The following is an 18,503-nucleotide window of genomic DNA, read 5'->3' on the forward strand; positions in this document are numbered from 1 at the left end:
CCTGTAAAGAGCTCTTGCTTGACTGTTCATCAATGGCTGCTGAAAACTCACAGGGTGTAGGCTTCATGCTGCATGCAGTTTTCTTGCTAGCAAGAAGGACAAAGAGTCTTCAGAGGCTTCTGGCTTCTCCTGTAGCTGTGCCCTATGCCTTTCTTCCTATCCTGATTCAGCCTTCAGTTCTGAGTTCTTGTTTCTGCTCTTGTTTTTTGCCCCCTTGTCTTGTTTCCTGTTACGGACTCATCTGTTTGACTGTGGTCAGATCTTGGTCCTGCTACCAAAATGTGCTAGCTTGGATCCTTGGTTGATGTGTTTCTAGCTATTTCTGGACTCAACTTGTTCTGAATGTGGCCTTTCTTTTCTGTATCTATTTGCTTGTTCACTGAAGTAGTGATGTGAGCAGAAAGTTTTTCTGCTGCAGAGGAAGTGCATAGGGTGACCCTCTTTTCCCAGGTGGCTCTCAGAAAAGTGCAACAGTGTGCTGCTTGCTAGAGTTGCATTAAAAAGACATGTCTCAGTCATGAAGTGTGAACATACTGTAGTCAAATGATGGCATCACTGCAGTACACAGTTACTATGCTACAGGTAAGGATTCTTTCCCCAGTGTTTCTCTGAACTTTTGTGCTTTAATATTGAATTATGTTCCCCTTCCCTCTCTAACCAAAGAGGAGAATTGCCTTCTCCACTAGCCTCTTGACTGTGTACTTCTATGAAGTATACTATGAAGTCTTCAAACAGGTTGTGAATTCTACATCATGTTCTAGGACTTACAAAAGAGAGTTACAGAGAAAGCTTGTACCGCACCTAACTTTCAAAGGGAAAGGCATGATTTTACTTTGAACATTTTAGTCAACTTTAATTTTCATTGATCAAATATAAAGGATGAGTTTACAGTCCATGGAGATTCAATTTGGAGCTAAGTTTTGTCTTTATGAGAGAAGTCTTTCAACCACAGATTTAAAAAAATGATTCTGTGCATTTCTTTGATAGTACTTCTATTCTCCTAAAGTTAAATATCCTTTCTTGCCTATGAGCTGCCTCCTAAAAATGTTATTGGACCAGAATCAGAGATTTCAGGAAGGATGGAGAAGCTCACAAATGGTAATTGACCCAAACATTAAATCCTTGCTGAAAATTGCTACCTTATTCCACATATACCACATACATCCATCTGTATCACACAAATCAACTGGATAACTTGGACATACCTTAAGTATTTCAAGGTTGCACATCTGTATTTGACTTATTTTTGCAATTTTCTTTTACCAAGTAGTTATTTTTCTTCAGGTTTTTAAGCTGAACACTGTAGGCTTGTATTTGTGTTAGTGCAAGGGAATGAGTGGAACACTGTGAAACTCACCAACTTGGTTTAATGGCTGAGCTTTGTTAAGAGCACATACTAGAGCAGAATAAATTACAGGGAAATTCAAGCTAGAAAAAAAATCATGTTTTCAGTGATCCAATGTGGTGTTAAAATGGCAAGTAAAGGAAAAATCACATTTGAGATCAGGTTTTTATCTTGGTAATGCCCCTTCAGTGGGGGAAGCGGGGAAACATTGGCTCCTTGTCTGTTGCTTTTGGCAATAAGCTCTGCAGTGACAGATCATCATGATTTCATTCTGATATTTGGCTGCAACAACCAATTTTAATCAACTTCAAAATAATGCTTCTTTGTCTGCCACAAAACAAATAGTGTCAGTAGTTGGAGCCATCACTTGTCTGACTAGTTTTGCTTATGAGGATTGTCAGCAAGCACAGAATAAAATTCATTGAGCTGGGTGTGCATGGAAAACTTAATGAACTCAGCCTCCTCATAATTTAAGAGGTGACCCCCATCTCCCCAGCTCTCTGATAAGCCTAGGCATTAAATATCAACTTGTGTATTTCGTTAGTGACATAGTCCAGCTTTCATGGAAAAAGAGGACAATATTAGACAAGAAAATAACAAGGAATTATATAGCCTAAAGCATGGTGGCTTTTTTTTTTTTTTAAATAGGGGTATTGTTGAGTAAACAGAACTGAGCACAAGATGTGGAGCATCAGAGAGCTTCATTAGACATGCAGTAAATGCTGTCTTCATGAAAACTGCTTCCAGAATCATTACAAGTTTTTTTCCAGGTATTTGCCGTTCAGCCATCTTATTTGGTTATCTCTGACTTTGGAGTTCTCTTTGTGCTTCTTCCAGGACAATGTATTTAAAACCTTTTTACAAGAAATGTTATTCCCATGGATCTTTGCCAGGTCGTGTATGATAGATTTTTGGTGGCACGACATACCTGATAATCCAGTAATGTTTGTATCTTTTTGTTCATCTTGTGCACCCATATTTTGAGGTCTCTAGAAACAAACAAAAACCCAAGCAAACAAAAAAAGGAAATCACATCAGCATTATCATACCCAGTAATGTGACTTTGGCTCTCGTTGTGGATGTACAGCTTCACCATCGCACAGTGAAAAATGGTCTATTCATCTGCAAAGAGGAGTAGCAGTATAATAAATTATGACTGTGTTATTCATTTGAGGAAGTGCGTGCTCCTGATACTTCAGGAGGAAGCAGTTACTTTAAGGCTGTTCTTTAAATTATCAGTTTGGAAGTGGTTAGACAGGAGCCAGAAGGAAAGATGTGGGCTGGCTGTTTCTCTCTTTTTAGGGAGCGTGCAAGACTCTTCTGTGGGCTTTGCGCTTCTCACAATCCTATCAAACCAATGTCATAGCCAGGAGCAAAGGGCAGAAAAGAAAAACAAAACGGCCAGTTCTTAACAAAAATGATGCATTGGGAATGTGGGTCCTGTGGCAGAGCGAAATAGCTAGGCGCTAGTGCTGTTTGCGGAAAGCTGAGATCCATGAGAATAACAGGCACGCCCCTGCTCCCAGCTGGTTTCTTGCAAGAGTGTCAGCAGCGTGCTTAAATATGCTGCTTTGTTGTTGACTAGGCTGAGTCGGTTCACGTGTCCTACCTTCACTCTATATTCTAATTAATGCCATAGAAGACAAATTCAAGACACTTAGAGCACAAGATATATGAAGTCTATAAGCTGATTGTTTTCATTGCCATTGACTTCACTGGAGGACAGACACTTGTTTGTGATAACAGCTGAACTACTTACTCCTCAGTTTGCTGAAGCAAGACTGGCCTTCTGTTAAATAGAGTTTTTCCTACGGTATTCAGAGGTTTTTGTTTTGTTTTCTCTGTCCTGTAGACTGCCATTATCTATGAGAAACACAACCACATGCAACTTCTCTGCAGTGAGATGAACAAGTCTCACTCCACTTGGTGTGGCAATTTTCTTTACTAAACTCACTATTTAAAAAAAAAAGTGTCTAGAGATATGGAGAAACTGGAATAATCCTAGGACCATGAATTATACACCAGAAAGCAGGAACATCTTATTCTGTCTTGTGTAAGGTGGCAAGGTAAATGTTTCTATTTCTCATCTTTCCTTGTACAGAAAACCAGGTTTGTTCACACATGATCTTGCCGTGACTACTTCTGTGCTGAACGAGTCGAACTTCAAGGCTAAATTCCAGATCTATAATCCCACTTTCCTGAGGGAAAAATCCCAGTGATATTATTTCTATGGACCTGTGATGCTAGGAATTTAAATATTATCATAGGACACATCTAGTATCTTTTTAGTACATGAAAACTAGAATAAAACTAAAAATAAAGCGACAGCAATATTTAAGAACAAAGATCCACACACTGAGTTTTAATAATTCCAGTTATTGATAATATAGGATTTGAGAGCTGCCTTTTTGAAAACATGGTTTAATGTATGTATCCTTTTAATTCTCTGAGCCTGTTGACATAACACTTCTACTCTCCTCAGAAGTCAAGAGCTGTCATGTTCACTAATGTTTCTAACCACAGGTATTTTTGATGGAGGAGATGAGAAATGGCATGTCAAGAGACAACAGTCGACTTGTTTATACATATGAGATTGGCATTTGAGATGTAATCCCCGCTCTTCCCCTGACTCAGTATAAGTCCTTGGTGAAATGACTTAACCTTTCTATGCCCCAGTTCTCTTGACTGTAGAGTAAGCCTAGTGACCTCTGCCTATCTTGCCTGCTGCTATTTGTGAGGATCAGTCACTTATTTTTATGCTTGCACAGTGCTTTGAAATAGTAAAGTTTAGCCTCTATTATTCCTCTTACTGATATTTTTGAATGCTGTGCTTGTCATTGCTATCATCATGAGCGGATGTTGGAGTTTCCTATCATAGAGGGTCAGAATTTGATCTCCTTTAAGTTAATATTATAATGAGAAATAATAGATATTTAAGGAAAAAGGAGCTTGAAGGCAAATTAGAGTCCAGCAGATGCTGGCTCTGGAGGCAGCACTGACAGATGCTGGATGTCAGAAGAAAATGGTCCTGTGGGAAACTCATCCTGTGAAGAAGACAATTGTTTTTAAGGGCCGTGGCTCAAGGACTTTGCAGTACACATCAGTCAACCACCCTTTCAACCAGTCACACAAGTTGCTGGAGAGGGAAAAAGAACAAAAGTCACCTTGCTACTCTTAAGATTTTTTTTCTATCAGCTGATTAACAACATGTCAGAAAACGAAAGACTCTTTGGCAGATGAAGAATAAAACCCAGTGATTCCCTTTTTAGGCTGCAGATAAATAAACAGCCTCGCGGACTGCTGAGAGAGAAGATGCTTTGTTTGGAAATCATATTTTTATAATAATTTTTTGTGTCCGGCAGTAAGTCTCATCCTCCCCCTGCTCCAGCATAGTTACCAGAGCACTCTTACTGAATCCCTCTTACTCGGAAGGATAAATGTAGGAATAGAAACAGTCATTGATCCTAATCTGCTGTTGTATTACTGGCGCTGTGCCATATCATGCTCTCTGTAAACTGATTAACTGCTGTGCTGGTTGTAGTAAGGTGTTGAGCAGCCACTGCTGTTTGGGAGACAAAGTAATGAAATAGTGGGAAGTGTAGCAAGAGCTTGCACAAGATCAGCTGCAGACATTAGGAACAACCTTAGATGTTACTAACCAAAACTGCCATTCTGCAGATAAAGAACCGTCTGCTTCTCTGGCCGTAAGTTTAAAGCCTGAACTCATTAGTCTTGGACCTGATGACTGTCTACAGCCTTATTTAAATACCTTCACGGGATGGATTGTGGCGTTGGGCTGGCCTCAGGGATGGTATCTTCTGGCTAGCTCTCCTCCAGATAAGAGTTGTTCTGGCAGAGTTTCCAGCCCTTGATAAAGAGCAACACCAAAATGACTGTTCATTAAAGAACACTGTCCTGAGCAAGCTGATACTGTGGAGAAGACATCTTGGAAGAAACTCACAGGGAGGAATTTTCTCTAGGTGTTGTTGCCAGTAAGCCTGACTAACCAGCACGCAAAACCTGAACGAGTTAATGGTTTAATTATCACTGAAAAAGGATTCTTTTGCCAGGTTTGTCTCTGTCTACAGAGAAGTATACAGGATAATCTCAAAACCCAGCAACTGTTCAGCTGCTCGAACTGTCTCCATGAATTGAAAGCTCATGCTCTCACAGAAGGCAAAATGAAAACTCATGCTGTTAATAAGACTTCATCGTCATTATGACTGAATTACGAATCCTGTATGAGACATGTCTAAAAGGCATCAGGAATGATGAGTTAAAAAAGCTTATGAAGGGAACGCCATGTGGTCCGAAGAAGCCTGATATGTTCATATACCCGTGCAACCTAACATGGTGTCTGATTTGGTGGCTGTCTTGCACATATTTATGCAGATGCAAACAATATTCCTACATGATGGCCATCACTTGCTTGTGCACGGGTATAAAGTTGTGCAATCTCCATCCTTGTAGGTTTTCAAAACTGGACTAGATAAAGCCCTAAGGTAACCAGGTTGGGAGTCAGAGCTGACTCTGCTTTGAGCAGGAGGTTAGACCGGAGACCTCCTGAAGTCCCTTCCAACCTGAGTTATCCTATGATCCTAGGGTTTTACTTTGTTTGGCATCTGCTGAAATATCAATTCTGATCAACAGTCTCCTAGACTTGGTTATTCTGAGGCAAGGAGGATTACATAGGAAGGAACAGGAAGCAGATGAGCTTCTTAAACTTGTCCCTGAAACAGAGTCCTGTTCCTGGAAGCTTTTTGCTACAGGTTGAAACCAGGTTGAGTAGTGTCATGCTGTCTTTCAAAGTATGAAGATATTAGATGAAACAATTGGTTTAGAAGACCCAAGTATTCTGGGGGGGGGGGGGGGGGGGAGGGTGCGGACAAAAAAACAGTTAAAACTCTTTCGACTAGCTCTCTACCACTCCTTATACCTCTTACAAAAAACTGAATTGCTATTAATAACTGTTATGCAGTCAATATTGCCTTCTTGGGTTTCAAAACTCTTCTATAAAGACAGCTGTATAAATAAAAGACTTTTACTTAGCTTTTAATGATTAATTAAATGATTTTTGATACTATAAGCAGAAGCAAGCAGAAATAAAACATAATTAAACTTAAATGTTAATTGTGACCTCAATAACTTTATAATCTGTGGAAACACATGTCTATACATATGCAAGGAATGATGTAGAACTTGGTTATAAGCTTTTTGGGGGGTTAACAGGCTTAAGGGTATAAATAAGCAGCCATTCAAAATGGTATTTCAAGTATGCTATCTTGGCAAAGCAGTAAGATGCCAGGAATCTAGGCCCTGTCGAAACAGTGTAAACATGATATAAAATGCATGCACAAGCAAATTAAGAGTTCATTGTAATGTGCCAGTAGCAATGGAAACTTTATGAGTGAACTTGGTATTATGAATATGGAGAAATGGTAGGTAGTGAAGAGTAAACTTTTCTATAAGAGTACTAGTAGGGAAGGAAAGGCTTAATCTCATTAATCTTCTCCTCACAGATGCAGTGCACAGAGCTTTTACAACCTTGGAGCATCGTTGTATCAATTCTTGGCAATCTGTGCTATTCTGTAATGTGACGGATTTGAAAATGTGCATATATTAGAATACTAATACATTTTACACATTAGCTGAGAAACATAGCTAGTTTGTTATCCTAGAAAATGCAAAAATATCCACACTATAATCAACTTGTATATGACATATATAGCGTGCTATACATAGATGTATACTTCAGCATCAAGATACTCAGGCTCATTTTTTGGCATCTAGTGTAGGATGCTTTGTTCTCAGACTGTGATAAAATCCGTTTTTGTTTTTGAGGAATAGAAACATATTTTGCGTCATTAACAGTTGCTTCACTTTGTATGTTTAGCTGCAAAAACAAGGTAAGCCTTGGAAGCGTCAACAAACTTGACCTGAGCTACCCTTATACAGCTAGCTGTTTACCCTAAATGGCTAGGAGGAGCTGCCCTCAGGCACTTCATTAGCTCCCTGAGTGAAATGCCAGGAGCAGGTGTTTAGAAACTGTGCTACACTGTATAGCAAACTAAAAAGCCAGGAGAGGAAGGCAGCTTTGGACTGTGGTGAGCTCAGAAGGGCTGTGGGAGCAGATAATAGAGAGGAACACCCATGGTGCTAGACCACACTCCAGTTGCCTTCAAGGCAAAATGTTACATTTGAGGATAAGCCCAGTGCAAGCCCTATTTGCACTTCAATTTCATCCGAACTGTTTACGTTTCCATGACCCAGTCTAATCCTGTCTTTCTATCCCTGTTTGGCAGGCCCAGCACCTACAGAAACATCTGCTCAGAGTCCTTTTACTATACTTTCCTCCTTGTTTGTGGGGTTTTTTTTTCAGTTTATATGCATTTTTTCATTTTCCTTCCTTTTATTTCTGTCTTCCCTGATGTACTTGTCATTGTTTCTTTTCTTTTTTCTAGATTTCACTTCTCTCCTGTACACTTACTGTGCAGTTCTGTCATCCAAACCTCAAACAGATCTATTTTTCCTCTTCCCCTTTCTTTTACCCTTTCCTTATATTTTCCCCTTTCCTTTCCTGTATGGGAAGTAGAGTTTCTTTTCTGCCAGCTGAGTATTATCATGACCAAGTAACTTGAACTCAAAATCCAGTTTGGCAAAAAGTTAAACTGTTAGGTGTACAGAATAATGCGGGACAATTAGCATTGCCGTTCTCTTAAAGGGCATGTGAAATTCATACTAAGACAATGTGAAAAGTTGCAGTAGCAGTAGTTTTAAAATGTTATGAGAATCTCTTATTTTCCTTGTCTGTCTTAACTCAGGCAAACTGAGTTCTTTAATTAATTTGGTTTATTGAGTGACTTTGTGCCCCATGCAGTTCTCATTTACTTTTTTTTTTGTGTTGTGAAGAAAGAATCAAAGACTATCAAATGATGCACACACAAACATATCAGTCATGTCAACATATTAGTGATCCGGTCTAGCCTTCAACTCTGAATGTGAACTGGAGCAATCCCTATGCGAGCTCAGCCTCCCTCAAATGTGGAGATTGGCATTGCAGCTTGAGGGAGTTCTTTCCATCCTCTGACCACAAAAAGGAAACTGGAGACAAGTCAAGGCAAGCAACATGTGACAGGCTTTGGGGTATAGTCTTGCTTATCTGGTATCTGAGTCTACAAGATATATATATGACAAACTGGTTATTTCCTAAATCAGTTGCAGGGAGCTACTGAAATCCTCTTGCTTATGAAATCATCATAGAAATGTATAGATACTGGAGAAGTGTCCCAAGTCTGCTTTCACTGTAGCTCTTGACTGATTATGTATGTTCTCCCGACAACTATTGTTTACTACATTTTCTACATCCAAGCTACAGCTAGAGAGGACTGTTCTCCCAGGAGGCGCAATCCTTACTAAAAATTGTACTAGAAAGTTTTGGGATTTCCAGTTAAATCAAAATTTGACATCTCACTGCGTTCTACAGCTGATCTTATTCTTTTAGTACAGATCTCACAATATTAGAAATCAAGTTAGTTATCGGAGAACTATAGCTTTAATTTTGGAACTCTAAGGCTAACACTGAAGAGCTTAAATCCAAATGCAGCTGTAATATTTGAACATCAGAACACAAATGGAATAAAGACTTGATATCTGTAAAAAAAAAAAAAAAAAAAAACCCAAACCAAAACAAAAAAACCCTGCCTTTTTAAAATTAAGATTCATAGAAATGAGTTTAATAAACTTTATAACAGTAGTTTTCTCTTTCTATCGGCATACATGCTATCTTTTGCTTGTGGGTGGCAGACACGCCGTATTAAAATATTGATCTTAATTGGCATCTGTGTCACTTTAATTAGCTCCTGAGTAGTTGCCTCCCTTAATTGGCTTAGAGTTCTGGCTGGGGGAATCCTCTCAGCCTGTATTTGGCTTGTCTAGGTCATGGTTTAGATTTAGTGTGTACCTGGGCTTATTTCCTAGGTGTGTGGAGGTCTCGGGTAGCTGTATTTCCCTCTGGGAAACAGAACTGAGCGTTTCTTGGCAATGATGCCCCCAAATACTTGCCGTGAGAATGCAAGGGAGAGCAGAGGAAAAGAAGAGATGATAGTTACAGATGCACGTGATTTCAGTTGTGTTTGAACAGCATGGGGCTCGTAATCAGTCATTCTGCTGTTGTCTGAGTCCCCTGTAACTTGCCAGTCAGCATGGCCGGTCTGTCACCGGGATGAAAGATGTTTCAGTAAGTGTATTCAAAAGAACTATCTTTTGCAAGAATATCAAAGTATATCTAATATCTTGTAACATGTATAGCGCTAGCTCCCTGAGCATGAAGGTTTTGGCACATCATTTCTCATTGACTTACTCCAAAGATATGGTTCTGGAGCTTCTCTAGTGTGGCAAGAAAGAGCACAGTTGTTCAAAGTCAATACTCTCCTTTTCTGCACTTTGAGCGTGGATCTGCTCAGTCCCTTGTTACCAACAAAGGTGATGGTTTATTCTTTGGATAATATTCATTGAAAAAGATGTGTTTTTCTCCACAGAAAGCTCATCTCCTGAATGTCCGTGGACCTTTATGGCCTCTGTTCTTCTGCTGATTGGTACCCCAAGGAACCTAACTAAACTGTCATGGCATGAATTCAAGTCCTGGAGAGAATGTATTTTTTTCTCTCGGTAACGTAGATGGTTACATCTTGCCACTCAATTATCTTTACTATTAAAACATATTTAAGCTCTGCTGAGGAAGCTGAGCATAAGCAAAATGGAACAGGATAATCTAGTTCTTCTTTGCATAGGGTAGGCTTGTCAAAATCTTAACAGAAGCTCTGTAAAACCACATCACACACAAAATTAGGCTGAACAAACAGTAGCTAATTCTTTTTTTTCTAAAGACAGGGATTTTCTAAAGATAGGGTTTTTTTTCTTGCTTTGAAAGAAGTATATGGATTTTTTAATTGCTAAATTCAGCTCTATAATTTACCATAAACATTCTAAAAACTTTATCTTATTCTTGGAGTGAGAAAGTACATTTAATATCATATTCTCTTTGTTCAAAAATTTCATAGACATGGCTTATCTAAAAACTGTGCTTTTCCCCTCTCTTTCAATCACAAAGTGAGAGATTTCAAAAAATCTTAATCGTTTACTTCATCATTGAGTGTATGTTAGCAGTGCTGCCATCTCCTAGGCTTTTGTTAAACAAAACAAACAAAAAAAGCATTTTTGCTCAGTGCCATGTTAATTCAGAGCTCCTGAAGGTGTTTATTGCTCTAGCAGTTCAAAAAAATTTAATCAACTGCTCAAGAGTAATTTTGGGGGCTTCTAATTTGTTTTCTGATTATCGCTGCTTTATAGATCTGAGTCATTGTTCTTAATTCAATATTTCTCATATTTAAGTGGTGTTGACTGATAATTCTTTAGGGGCTCTCTAAGTGTATTAAGTACAATCTAAGGTCAAATCACTGTTTTTGGAGGAAATACAAAACTGTTTAACATATGAAGAAGGTTTATTTGTAGTATGCCTTGGACAATGCATTGTTATTGCCCAGTGGTTGCATACATGTCTGATGTGTAGTAGTAACGCATAGTTCAAACAGATCCTTAGATGATAGCATCCGTGACTGTTTTAAGTAAAACTTTTACTAGTGAAATGAGAAGTGTGAATTCACTCACGTTTGTAACACGCTTAAACTTCAGGTTCTGAATGCTGAAAAGTGATATGTGGAAATGATTCTTTTCCATTGTCTGCCTCAATCCTCCTTTTGGGTAGAAGGGGCACAAATAAGTATACCTCTCAATGGGATGCTAAACGTCTTTTGGAGAACCCCTCTGGAAGGACTGTAAATATCTGAGAGCAGTCATAAGGCAGCGATGTCTGGGCAGGTGAGCGTGTGCTCAACTAGAGCAGTGCAATGCTGCTGAAAGAATTGCACCTCTTTTTTTCCTGTGAAGGTCCCCATCCCTTCTGGACAGTAACTGTTGAACAGTATTCTTCGTAGGAATCTTTTCTTCCGTGGAAGGTGGAAAGCGTTCAGGGTTGTACCTTTAGCCCAGGGTGTATGTGCTGCTGTTTTCTGTTTTCGTTTTACATCTCTTGCATTAGTACTCAATGCTTTTCTCTGCTCCTTGTGTGAACAGGAAGCTAAATCCAGGAGATGTAAGTGGTTGCTCTGCGTCTTGCTTTAATTTTTCACTAGTCCCCTGGAAGTCCATGTGGGAGCAAGATATGATTTGCTTTACTACAGACTGGGAAATAACAATGATAGGGAAGCGATAGTGATAACAGTGATAATGGCTCAAGAAAGGCCACCATGCCTCTTACTACATGTTCATCCACTGGCAGCAAATGTTTATGAGCAAAACGGTGTTAAGATTAATGAGAAATGAGGTATGCAAAACTTTCCTTCAGGCAGTTAGTCTTCTTGCTGGTGTATCAGAATATGGATGTAGGTCACTGCACATATGGAAGTGCCTGTGACTCTTGGTGTCTTGTTTATAGGACTGCATTGAAAAATACTTGATTACAGCTAAAACTGTTTGTTGTTATGAAGGGGTGCTGGGCCACAGTGACTGCAATGAATCGTGCTAGGTGTCTCATTAACTAGGCAATGGACAAAAAACACCTTTATGCCCTAGTCCCGCGCTTACATGCCTAAGTTAAACGTGTCCGTAAATGTATGTGTGATGAGAGTTTATGTCAGCAAGTTTTCTTTTGCGGTGCTTGACCTGTGTTTTTTCTTGTAGAGGGAAGAAAAAAAGCAGCTCAGTTTCCTAGTGGATTTGGAAAACAGATGACTATCTTAAGTTTCTTAAAAGTTCTGAGCTGGCCTGATACTTGAAATAGTTAGGAAGGGCTAGTCTCATGCAGCGTGGCACTCCAAGCAAAGCTTAAATGCAGTCCTACATTTTTCCTCCCCTCTAAACCATAACTGTTTTGCTTCCGTGAGCTCCTCAGTGTTCATATTATCTCCTAATATAGATTCCATCCCCTCTTCCTCCACTCCCATGACAAATTTCCTCACCTTTTCAACTCAGGACCTCCTCACAGGTTTATACCTCAAATAGTAGGTTCTGGTACTACTGATGGATCAGCTGCTAGCTATGCTCTCAAGGAATAGATAGTTAGGAGGTGATTTTATGTGTTAGTAACTCTGTGCCTCAAAACACTGGCATCAGCCGAACATGGTGAGTGCATGTATTTTATATTCCCTGTGGATCAATCAGCAAATGTGCAGTAGCTTGATAAGGATCTTCAGAAACAGAGGACACTAAAGAGTTTACTTGGACTGCTTGTACCCAAGACTGGTCTTCATTTATGCTGCTCAGCTGTGGGATTGTGATTTAACAATATGAGCCATTTTTAAATTATAGTTAAAGGTTTTAAGACAGATTTTGAGTTCACTGAGCCTTCCCTCTCACTTGATGAATCGGTGATTTATATATGTATAATGACTTCAACTGACTTAAGGGGTAATTTCTGTCATGATGTGCATGATATATGGATCTAAATAGACTAAAGAGAAGGAAAAAGGAACCATCTGTTCCCTGGAAGACTGTCCGTTGTCAGAACAATTCAAGAAATGCATTTGAAAAATGTGTTGAGAAAGAGCAGGAATAAATGTATCTAAGTTCCTTGTGCTGTTTCGATGACGTTCTCATTGGGTATATCTAGCCCAGCAAAGTTAGGAACTTGTTTTTAAGCTTTTGCATTACTTTATATTCTGTAACTTGTTCAAAAGGCTGTATTTTTCTGAAGATATGTGATTATACAAGCCTCGGTCTAACAAATCTGTCCTGTGCCCCGATCTTCACAGTCTTCATGGAAAGTACTGTTTTTGCAGGTACAGGGTGTAATACAGAGATCCCGGGGCCCCCTTGAACAAATTTACACGCAGCCTGCATCAAAGGAAATAGAAGTGGTATCTCCTGGGAGCAGCAGGGACTCATGTACAGCAGAAGCTTAAACGCTGAGATATCATTCCCTGGGTCTCTTACCTACCGGGCTAGTGAGGGTTTGTCAAGTGAGAAATCTCCTTATGCCCTACTCCTATGCAACGGGAGCAGGTTAACTATCTACGAAAAAACATTTATGCACATGCTTAAATGTGCACACGCAAACTTTGTGTGCTCTTCAACAGGACGCCTCGTGTGCAAAGCTAAACAAACGCACGTGTACTTGTGGGATCAAGGCTTAACGTTCTGCCTGAGGGCAAAAATCATGGGATATAGACGTGTGTAGCAATTAAAATACACAGGTGGACTAGTAGGAACTCCAGCAACTATATACAGCAGACAACGGGAACTTTTATATATATATATATATATATATATCTATGTATATAAATTTTACGTATATAAATACACACATGCACACTACTACAGAGCTGCTGTTTTTTAAACCAAATATATGTGTAGCTAGCCCCCGTCTTTAACAGCACATTCGGGAAAGTATTTCCTGCCGCTTTTAAAGCTGACCTCTTCTGGACTCTCACCCGTGTCTCTTTAACTCTTGAAGCGCTTCCGCGTAAAGCGGGGAGGAGAAAAAAGCCCCCCGCTCTGGTGCCGCTTTCCCCGCAGCCCGACCCCGGCCGGCCGCAGCCGGGCCTCCTCCGCCCGCCCGGGGCTGCGCGGCCCCGGCGCCCCGCGCCGCCGGCCCAGCAGGGGTCACTGCTGCCGCGGCGCGGGGCCGCTGGCGCCGGCGAGGGAGCGGGTGGCAGGAGCGGCGGGGGTGAGCCCGCGCGGGGCGGGCCGGGGCCGGGGCCGGGGCCGCCGCTCCCCCCCGCCCCCCTCGGGAGCCGGCGCAGCTGAGCGCGGCTGCCCCGGCAGCGGGGGCAGCGAAGGTCCGGCTCTGCCCCGGCGGCGTGCGGCGCCGATGCCTGGTGGGATGCCGTGAGATGCGACGCGATGCGATGCCGCGGCGCCCCTAGCCCCGGGCCGGCTCCGCAGGCTGCGGCGCTGCCGGGGGCAGGGCGAGCCGGCGGAGCGCGGTGCCGCCGGGGCAGGCGCTGAGCAGGCAGCCCGTGGGCGGCGGCGGCGGCGGCGGCTCCTCCGCGGGGCAGGTGGCGTCGGCCGGCCCCCGCGCCGCGTGCATGGCCGTGCCGCCCGCCCCGCGCGGAGGACGGCACCGGCGGAGCGGCGGCGGGTTTCCCTTCGGCTGGGGCTGCCCCGGCGCCCGGCAGCGCTCCCTCCGCCTCCGCCTCCGCTCGCCCCGCTGAGGCAGCCGGCGGAGGAGGCGAGCCGCGGCGGCGGCGGACAGCAGCCTCCGCACATGGCCGCGGGCCGCCGAGGGACGCCAGCCCCGCGCCGGCCGGGCACCGCCGCCGCCCCGCTCCGCTAGGAGGGCTCCGCGGCCTGAGGTAACGCGCTCGCCTGACGGGACCCCTCCCGCCGCGGCGGGGAGGGCTCCGCGGCGCCCGCCCCTCCACACAAAGAGGAGGCGAAGCAATGTGCGCGGCCGCGGCGCGGGGCGGCTCGGTGCCTCCCCGGGGCGGGGGGAGCCGCCGTGACAGCGAGCCGGGGGCGCGGGCTGCGCCCTGGGCTCTTTCCTACCGCGGCTCTTTTCTCCCGTTTCTCCTAGGACGCTCCCGGCACCTCCCGTCCAGGCTCCCCCGCGGGATGGCCGCGGCGGAAGGCGGCCCCGCGGGGCTGCGCGCTGCGCCCTAGCACCGCCGGGCTCCCGCCGCCCCGGCCCGGCCCGCCTGCGCCCCGTCCCTCGCTGCTGCCGCCGCCGCCGCCGCCCGGGGCGCTTCCCTCGTGCCCGCCTCGTCCCGGCCATCGCAGCAGGCATGGGCTGTTTCTGCGCTGTCCCGGAGGAATTTTATTGCGAAGTTTTGCTCCTGGATGAGGCTAAGCTGACCCTGACCACGCAGCAGCAGGGCATCAAGGTACGGGCGGGCGGGCCGGGCCGGGCCGGGCCGGGCGCCGAGGGGCGTGCGGCTCCCTCGAGCTCGGGGGCCGAAAGGGAGCGGGGCAGGCGAGGGGGCCCTCGGGATCCCTCGGGAGGGGGAAGAACGACAGGGAGACTTTCGTTGCGGTCTCCCCAGGCTCAGATGGATCGGAAGGACGCGCGGCGATGGGCGGACGTGGCTTTGGAGAGCGTACTTCCAGATACGCAGTTAAGCGAGCAGGTGCTCAGCGCTCTGGAGGACGCGGGGTACTGCGTACAAGTGCTTTATTGTACGTGCTGGAGAAAAAAAGAAGGCGGCGCTGTACAGGGCTGTTGTACCCCCCGTCGAGTCGCTGCCCCCCGCCGCGGTTTGGCCGCCGCCCCTCCGGTGCGGGCCGCCGAGCCCCGCCGCTGGCAGCCCGGCCGGTGGCAAAGCCGTGCGGTGCGGCAGATGAACTCTTCAAAGAAGTCATCTGCCAAGCTCTAATGAGTGCTGACAGAGCATGTGAAAACTGAGATTTTTCTAAAGGCCCTTAACTTGGTCCGGTTTGGTGAAGCCTGATGACAGCAAATAGCATGTCTTAGACACTTGAAGCTCTTGTTCCAAAGCACAGGGACTTGACTTTATTTGCAACGTAAGAACGTAGTTTCCATGTTGGATCAGGGGAAAAAAAAATTCTTCTAAATTTATTCTTGACAACAGCTAATCTATTTTAGCTGAGATGTTCAAAAAGTGAAAAATGTCCTGCAGTAGTCTATAATGTTTCAGCTTGAATGATTAAAGTCTCATGAAACAACGGGGGAGAAGAAAATCTAAAGGGGGGAAGGGGAAGCCAGAATAAGTTTATCAATGATCTGTGGCACTACCATCTCTGCATCTATTGAGGATTGCCAGGAGTTGCAGAATCGAGTGTCTGTAAATAGGCTCATAAATCCGTACTTAGCACAGAGTAGTAAGCAGATCGCTAGGCAGGCACTGAATTCAAATGTAACTGGCCCTTTGAAATTTAAGTTTAGACACTTCTGAAAAGCTTACCTTTATAGATGCAGATGTGGATGTATGTATTATATGTGTATATACACTTTTGTTGCCTGTAAATGTGCAATCAGATTATTAAAAGAATAATTTGTGAAGATAGTCCCGTGGGTGGCTTCCTGAATCGAAGCCGTGAAAGGTGATGGGTTTATGCAGAGTCTAATAAAAATTAACACCTCAATGAGAAAGAAAGGATCTGAAGGTGTAACTTATTCTTGAGAGCATACGACTTGCGATGTGGAGAAAGGTATAGTTTAGCTCAGAGCATGGTTTCCTGTCGTAGTTCGCGTGGCCTGGCTGTGGTGTGATGCTGAAGGTTTGGTCTTGTTCCACCTGTCCTTTCTTTGTGCTGAATCTAACCATTGAGTGGTTATAGGTGAGTTGGAATGGCTTATTGATCTGACAGAAAAGTAACAATTTGTTAATATTTTGGGGTACATGCTGGGATTGCACAGCAGGGGATATTAGGGAAAGGAGAATCTCCCTTTCTATAGCAGTCTGTTTTTTTGGATTAAATTTGTATAACGTGAAACCACACCCTACTGCTGTAGCTCTCTCTATGAGCCTTTGAAAGCTGGCAGGGAGGAGCTGCACAGCCCTCCCCAGCCACTGATTTCCACCTTTGTGTTTCTCCCTTGCCTTTGTACCCGCGCAAGTGTTTGTACAGCTGCATGTGAAGAGCATTGCAGATCCAGCTGAGGAGTAACTGTTGGTTTTCCTTTTGCTGGGTTAGTCTTCAGCTGGGTCAGTGCCTTGATCAGCTTCACAGCTGAAGGAGGGCAGAACTGGCTTTTTCAGCTGAGTCCTGGCCTATGCCATTTTAAACTGCTTGGGAAGCTTCTGTGTTGCTTTTATTCTAGGCTTTTACGTTAAAGTTATGTGATTAAAAAGTCTCTTTACAAAGAAATAAAATTTGTGATGTTCTGTCATTTTAAGCTTGAGAAACATCAGGTGTATAAGCCTTTTCTGCCTCTTTTGTTTTGATACCTTTGTTAGCATACACACATCTGAAAATGAAGGGTGTCATTTTATTTGTTTTTATAATACTCAGCTTTCTCTGTGCAAGGTACAAATTATAAATGTTTTTATGTATTCTATTCTAAATCAAAGATGTTCTTAGAACTTCAGATCTTGGATCTGGTCTTTCTTCTGTCTTCACACTTTTAATTGGGTTTATAACTACATAGGAAACTTAAGTTTTTGATACTGTTTTACAAATTTTCAACTATTACAAAAGCAGAGATTTTTAAGTGATTATAAAAGCAACTTTGATCTCTTCTCTTCCCCCAAGCAGATTCATGTCTGCTAGAAATGAAAACCACAACTTAATAGCTATTTACTCTCTGTGTTCTTACTTGGTTGTAGTGGAGGTAGTCCTGTTGTTTGCTTCAAAGGGTGAAAGACTGAGCTCTGTGACTTTAGGAGTCTTAGGCAGCTTGATTTCTTCAGTGAATCCGAAAGAAAGGCATAAAGTGAGTATTTGTACCAATGTCAAGTTTTGAAAATGCATCGCTTAGTTTGCGTTATCGTTCTGGCTTGCTACGTTTGACATCGACTGCAAGCGGCAAAATGCGGCATTTGTGAATTACCCTTTTTTATTAATGCATTTGTGGTACTGCAGAAGTGGGCTTTAAGTTGTACTTCAGATTAACACAGGGAGCAGAGAAGATACAAGATTAAGGCATCGATTGCAATTCAGAGATACTTAGCTCTTCTCTGTGGATTTGAAAGAGCTCCTCAGAGAAAGGAAAGGATAGGATTGTTTTTCTGCTCCCAGGTGGGGAAGCTGAGGTGCAGAGAGGTCAAGTGACTTTTTCAAGGTCATGCAAAGAGGTCAACATTGGAGCCAGCAATAAAGTCCCCAGGCCTCCGGGCTGGAGCGCTGGAAAGCCTGCCCTGGGCTGCTTTGTCTGGAGGTGTGTTAGTGCTGCTCTCTTCTTTCTAATTGCTCAAACGAACTCTTGTTTCTTGTATTTTGTTTCGATTTTCTCACTGTTACCAGTGCTGTCGTCTTGTTCTGCCTTTATGTCTTTGTGGTTTAAGATAAGAGCATTGCTGTGTGAAAATGTGAAAGTTGGCTGTCCAGCCTTTAGGTTTACTGCAGGTTGATAATAGCTAGATAATCAGGAAAGGGCATTGAGTGTCTCATTATTTTTTGAATGTTTCCCTGTAATGCATTAATAGAGAGAGAGATTTTGATTAGTACATATTTTAAAATAATAAAGCAACGGCAGTTGTTAGTC

The 18,503-nt window shown here is 43.3% G+C and overlaps 1 protein-coding gene across 3 annotated transcripts in view; it reads left to right on the plus strand.

Moving 5' to 3' along the window:
- Nucleotides 1-14,103: 14,103 nt before the first annotated feature.
- The window catches only part of LOC104150997 (band 4.1-like protein 4A), a 143,797-nt gene continuing 139,397 nt past the window's right edge, over nt 14,104-18,503 (plus strand). For all 3 annotated transcript variants that reach the window (XR_011137356.1, XM_068925182.1, XM_068925183.1), the window contains exons 1-2: nt 14,104-14,217; nt 14,916-15,222. Coding sequence is in view for 2 of the 3 variants with exons in the window: in XM_068925182.1 (XP_068781283.1) it covers nt 15,124-15,222 (99 nt within the window). In the remaining variant the exon portion in view is untranslated. The remainder of the gene's footprint in view (nt 14,218-14,915; nt 15,223-18,503) is intronic.

Source organism: Struthio camelus, chromosome W (genome assembly GCF_040807025.1).
Source record: "Struthio camelus isolate bStrCam1 chromosome W, bStrCam1.hap1, whole genome shotgun sequence".
NCBI classification, from domain to species: Eukaryota; Metazoa; Chordata; class Aves; order Struthioniformes; family Struthionidae; genus Struthio; species Struthio camelus.